At 43.3% G+C, this 6,313-nt stretch overlaps 1 protein-coding gene across 1 annotated transcript; it reads left to right on the top strand.

The window, feature by feature from the left end:
* The first annotated feature begins 1,591 nt into the window (after window positions 1–1,591).
* LOC117382258 (runt-related transcription factor 3-like) lies at window positions 1,592–3,240 on the top strand. The gene is made up of 6 exons (XM_033979353.1): window positions 1,592–1,628; window positions 1,769–1,947; window positions 2,026–2,185; window positions 2,288–2,392; window positions 2,463–2,531; window positions 2,933–3,240. The coding sequence occupies exons 1-6, from the start codon at window positions 1,592–1,594 to the stop codon at window positions 3,238–3,240; spliced, it is 858 nt and encodes a 285-aa protein (XP_033835244.1).
* The last annotated feature ends 3,073 nt before the right edge of the window (window positions 3,241–6,313 follow it).

The following is a 6,313-nucleotide window of genomic DNA, read 5'->3' as shown; positions in this document are numbered from 1 at the left end:
TTTTAAGGGATCCCGGATCTTTTGGATTAGTTTATGTCAAAGATATTTATTATTATTTATTTACACGACAGAATCTAATGTGAGAACTCATTTTATCTACAAACTAATCACAGACCGAGGCTCAGATGTGTTTAAACTGGTTCAAACTGAGAGCGGGAGAGAGTTTACGCTTTAGAATGATCCAGTAATTAAATAAACGTTGCTACTACAATAAAAATTATAATAATTTAAAAACTAAGTGTTATTATGAAGTCTAATATGTTTCTTGTTCATAAATCCGTCCCTCGTGTGGAGCAGGGCCGTTGGGGTAAAGTGTCAGTTTCCCTCTGTGGCTCGTGCCTGTTCTTCTGTGGTGGTGCTACAGTCTGTGGTAGTGACACACTGCTACAACAGCGTCCTCTGATGGCTGTAATCTGAACTGCAACACAAGCACTGGCTTAAAAAAAAGATTTTCGTGCTCAGTATATTTTGTAATTTAAGGTTTGTGTTGTTTTTGTAAAAGTCCGATTCCATTAATGTATTTTAAAGGTGCACTCTGTGACTTCTTTGGTGGAGGATTTGCTGGAATTACATCATCTCTATGGGGGCAAACAGTCAGTGATAAATTGTGAAGGATCGAAAAAAATAAAACTGAAGAGAAAGAGAAAGTGGTGAAAATGGAAAGAGAGAGAGAGACTGAAATGAGAAACAGAAATGCCAAGAGCGTAATACAGCCATCCCTCCTCTCCCTCTCTCTGTCTCTGTTCCTGTGTGTCTCCTTTTCCTTGTCTTCTGTATCTCCATCTATTTTTCTTCCTCTCTCTTTTTCTTTTCCCTCTTCTCTTTTATTCTCTTCTATCATCTCTGTGGAGACAAACAGCCAGTGACGCCACCGACCTGCTCGCCGTAAAAAGTGTTTTTCACAAACTATAAAAACACATGTCATTGAAAACATGTAGAATAGAAACATTTAATGTCACATTGTGGAACATTCCAGGCAAAACAATTTAGCATTTCCATGGAGACGAGCAGGTGGTGGAGCCCTGAGGGACAAGTCAGTGCAGCTGTAAGAGGAGAGCTCCGTGATGAAGACGTCCAAACGCCTCAGAATCCACATTACAGTGACATTTTTAAACAAAACATTTTGACACATTCATATATTTATTTGAAGAAAAAACATTTCTTCCAAACATTAATGTGCGGCGAAAGAGCTGGAACCTTCTATAACACTGCCCCACTGTCCTGTCATCTGCACTTTACAAGGAAACACAGATAAACCACGTCACAGAAACAAACTGAGGCCTGTTGTTTTGTTGATTCATTGTTTTGTTGTTTTGTTGTTTCATTATTTTGTTGTTTTGTTGTTTCATTGTTTCGTTGTTTCATTGTTTTGTTGTTTTGTTTCAGGAGCAGCTGCAGAGTTTTCCTGGACTGAAGCCTGCGCTGCCAGACCCAACAAAAATACACTGGACACACGAACCCTCCATGGTACTGTCTCTCTCTCTCTTTTTGTCTCTCTCTTTTTGTCTCTCTCTCTCTTTCTCTCTCCCTCTCTCTCTGTCTCTCTCCTTTTCTCTCTTTCTCCTCTGAGAGTAAACACAGAGTTAATCTCATGGCCTTTTCAAACCCGTTTCCTTCTTTGGGGGTTGGTGAGTTTTTCATAAGACACAGATTATGAGGCTCATGATTTTTTTAAATTAAATTATTGTCTCAAAGTCATTTTTACAAAGATGTTCTTGTTCTTTTGTAGAATCTGCTGATCTTTGGCTTTAATCTGTGTGTTGTCTAGAGTCTGTGTTGAAGCGCCGGACTCCGCCTCCTCCTGTGGTCAGAGACCAGGGGAAGGTCCAGTACCTGCGCAGCACGGCGCCCTCTAGAGGCCTGGTACAGACGGACAGTCCAAACTTCTTATGCAGCGGCCTCCCTCAGCACTGGAGATGCAACAAGAGCCTGCCCCGAGGCTTCACCGTGAGGGCATCAGGGCCAAAGTCTGACCTCACCGCTCTGTGCTGACCGCTGTGCTGACCGCTGTGCTCTGCTCTCCAGGTGGTGGCGCTAGGGAGCGACGTGCCGGACGGCGTGCTCGTTACGCTCATGGCAGGTAACGATGACAACTGCTCTGCTGAACTCCGCAACGCCACGACGACCATGAAGCACGGCTCCGCCCACTTCACTGACCTGCGCTTCCTGGGACGCAGCGGCCGAGGTCTGAATCTGACCAAACAAAGTCAATCAAAGTCAAAGTGAATCGATTCCTGAACTTATGAGACACACGACTCAGAGTTTGTTTGTTTGTCACATTTTTCAGGAAAGAGCTTCACTCTGTCCATCAACGTTCTGACCACGCCCCCTCAGATCGCCACGCTCCAGAGGGCCATCAAAGTGACAGTGGACGGCCCCCGACTGCCCCGGCGTGTGTATACCCCTGAACATAGAGTGTGTGTGTGTGTTCTCCGGGCTGATCCGTGTCTCTGTTGCTTCAGGTCAGAGGCAGAGGGAGGGGAGGTCAGCTCTGGTCCGAGTCCCTCACGGCCGCAGCTCTGGTCCCTCAGGTCTGTGTCCAGCTCAGATCATTTATGTTCTAACGTTTCCTCGTCACAAACAAACCTGGAGTTGTGTTTTGTTTCATTCTCACATGTTTAACACACAAACCTGCAGATTTAGGCTGAGTTCTTCTCTCAAACTGAAAACACTCTGTTCCACCTTGTGATGTCATCATGTGGTGATACAGGAAGTGCTCCACTGTGTTTTTAAACTCCACCTTCACTAGAATCATTTGGATCATTTCAGTCCTGGAGTTGTCTCTTATCTCGACTGAACTAAAGGTAAAAGGAGGAGTTAATATGAAAACTACCACCTGATGACATCACAAGGTGGAACAGAGCGTTTTGCAGATGTAACAGACTAATAATACAGTTTTTCCTTTAATCGTTGCTTCTCGTGTCTCCTGCAGAGTGTAAGACCTACTCATCTACAATCTGGACCAATGAGCCGTCGTTTCTGGGTCACATGACCTCTCTGAGTTCCTCTCTGTCTCAGCACCTGCCTCACGCTTACGCTCCCGCCGCCGCGCCGTACGGCTCCTACCTTCCCCCTCCCCAGCCGCCTCCCCTCAGTCACAGTGGCTCATTCTATTATGGAGCGAACCAGCACCTCCACGGGTCAGGGGACGAGCGCGGCGTCGTCAACACACTGACCAATTACATCGAAGGGGCGTGTCTTCCGGTCAGAGGGGAGGAGCCTGTGTGGAGGCCCTACTGAAACACCTTCACTGAAACACCTGTCCTCAAACTGCACAGAACTGAGAGCAGTGCAAATAATGTTAAAGATTCTACTCTCCAAACCTCCACACTCGGCATTTCGTCGGGGGCGGGGCTTTGTGTTTCATGTCAATCAAAGAAAACCATCTGCTGTTTCCCTGAGGCCGTGAGGCCCTGAGGTTTATTCATGTTCAGACAAATATTCAGGTTCAGAGACATTAACCGTGTTTTTGTGATTCCTTAAATACAGATAATTAATAACTTTATTTATCATTTTCTTTTGTCTAAAAATGACAGCTCAGTTTTGTTAAGACCCGATTAGGAAACATTCTAAACCTGGTCCTGTCTCTGGTCCTGACTCTGGTCCTGACTCTGGTCCTGACTCTGGTCCTGTCTCTGGTCCTGTCCCTGGTCCTGTCCCTGGTCCTGTCTCTGGTCCTGTCCCTGGTCCTGTCTCTGGTCCTGACTCTGGTCCTGACTCTGGTCCTGACTCTGGTCCTGTCTCTGGTCCTGTCTCTGGTCCTGTCCCTGGTCCTGTCCCTGGTCCTGTCTCTGGTCCTGTCTCTGGTCCTGACTCTGGTCCTGACTCTGGTCCTGTCTCTGGTCCTGACTCTGGTCCTGACTCTGGTCCTGTCTCTGGTCCTGACTCTGGTCCTGTCTCTGGTCCTGTCCCTGGTCCTGACTCTGGTCCTGACTCTGGTCCTGACTCTGGTCCTGTCCCTAGTCCTGTCTCTGGTCCTGACTCTGGTCCTGTCTCTGGTCCTGTCCCTGGTCCTGACTCTGGTCCTGACTCTGTTTGTGTTTTTGTCTTGTTTTTTTGTTCTGATTATTCTGATTTTCAGCTCAGGTGAACAGAAAAACACAGTTTAAAGTGGGTTGCCATGGTTACAACAGAACATTAAGTCCCGCCCCTGGCCGAGCTTTTAGAGATTCCTCCGCTGGGACCCAGGTTCTGTGTGACAGTCACAGCAGAGTCTCATTTTTGATGTTTTTTTTTTTTTTTTCAGGCCATAATGTCGTTGATTTTAAACCTGCCTCTGAAAAAAACATTTGTGTTTTTCCAGGTTCTTTTAATCCACAAAATAATAAACGTGTCTGATGTGAAGCAGCTGATGTGAAGTGATTTGAGGTGGAAAAGCTCTGTGTAAAAATGTGACACCTGCACTACAGAGGTCAGAGGTCACAGAGATCCTGCAGCATAAACCAGAGCTGCTGCTGCTGCGCCCTCTGGTGGCGGCACACACACACTGCACTCATGTGATTTTTCTTTATTTTTACTCATTTTATAAACTCACAGAAGTCATGAAATATATAAAGTAAGAAATATGGAATTATGTAGGAAAGGAAAAAGGTAAACAAGTCAACAATTTAGTTTTTTTTTAAATATTTGTATGACATCCTCAAAGTGTCCACTCTTTACTTCATATATTTAATGTTTTATAAAATGTATAAAGTCATAAACACACAGCGTCTGACCGGTGTAACCCCTCTGTGCTGTGTGGAGACGCACACACAGGGTTATTCTAAAGGTGGAGGAGCTCAGGGTGGAGAAGTTTAATATCACTGCATCAGCCACGTGCACATGTCATGCACACTCTTTTAAGGAAAGGCATGTGACGTGTGGGTGATAAGAAGGTGTGAGGCTCAAGGGCGACGTGTCAGAGCAGCTTCAACATCACACTGCAGCCAACGACAACACACGACACACACAATATGCACACAACACACACAATGCACCATACACAGGCAAGTTTATTTGTACAGCACCATTAGGACAAAGTCATTCATAGAACTTTACAGAAAAAGAAAGACATTAAAATCACAATACAACAAATCAACACATAAATAATCACAAATAATCAACATCAAAAAAGAAAAGTGCAGAATAAAACCATTTCAGTCACAGCAGAGAAACAGAAGAGTGTGGATTTAAACATTGTCAAAGTCGAGGCCTGAGTCACATCTTCAGGAAGAATGATCCAGAAAGAAAGTTAATAAGATGTTGGTAATCTACTTTTTCAAGGACTTTTCCTAAAACAGCAGATTTGAGATGGGTCTGTAATTCTTCAATATTGTGGCATCAAGTCTTTCTTCTTTAACAGAGACTTGATAAAAACCGCTCAGAGCACAGAGGCTCTGGAGATAATTTAAGTTTATTTAAAAGTCCAAATTATCGTCTTATTATAGAAACTAATATTGTATCCCATTCAATTATAAAAAAGAAATTGTTGAAGTATTCTCTCAGTATAATAAACAGACTTCAGCCTCTTTAAACCTTCAGCCTCTTTCACTCAGACCTTTGTTTCATAACAGGTTTAAACCATCACTGTCTCTGTGGAAGAAACTATCACATCTGTCAGAAGAATAACATAAATGTATTTATGGGACGACGGCGACAGACTGACTCAACATGTCTCTTGTTTGTTGAACTTCTAATCCATGATTTCCTGATTGTCTAAAAACTGAAACAGAAAAAAAAGCTTTTGGTTATTTCTTTCCAAAAATGGAATCCATTTGAAGGACATGAAAAACTGGAGCCACAGCAGCAGTTTAATAATGTGGCATAAACATTTAGAATCAACCTGCTCCTGTTTTTATGTTGTAAATGGACCTGTGCAGGTGTGTGTTTGTTGTGTTTGTGTTTGTTGTGTTTGTTGTGTTTTTGTTTGTGTTTTGTTTCTGCCTCAGTTTGATGAGGCATTTTCAGATAAAATGATGTCACTGCATCAGCTCCATTGGTCCTAAACATGAGCTCGGACTGAACATCTTTAAATCACTTTTGGATTTTTATTTTTTTTATTTTATTTTTTTTTTTGAGTTTTCACTTGATCTTAAATCTGTTTTGTCAGTGTTTGCTAATGTGTGTATTGTGTCACCATGGTAACTGCAGAACATTCCACCATAGACATACAAGCAGAACACCCCCAGAGTGACATCACTGCAGAGAATCAATACTGTAAAATATGAACAGCAGCTGTGACAAATAAAATGATGTTTAGACTGAAACTCTACAGACTTAAGTCATGTTCACAAACACAACTTTACAAACACACCTTTACAAACACACTTTTACA

The sequence above is a fragment of the Periophthalmus magnuspinnatus genome, chromosome 15 (assembly GCF_009829125.3).
Source record: "Periophthalmus magnuspinnatus isolate fPerMag1 chromosome 15, fPerMag1.2.pri, whole genome shotgun sequence".
In the NCBI taxonomy this organism is placed as follows: Eukaryota; Metazoa; Chordata; class Actinopteri; order Gobiiformes; family Gobiidae; genus Periophthalmus; species Periophthalmus magnuspinnatus.
The sequence above is the reverse complement of the archived record's forward strand: the minus strand, read 5'-3'. Positions and strand labels throughout refer to the sequence as shown.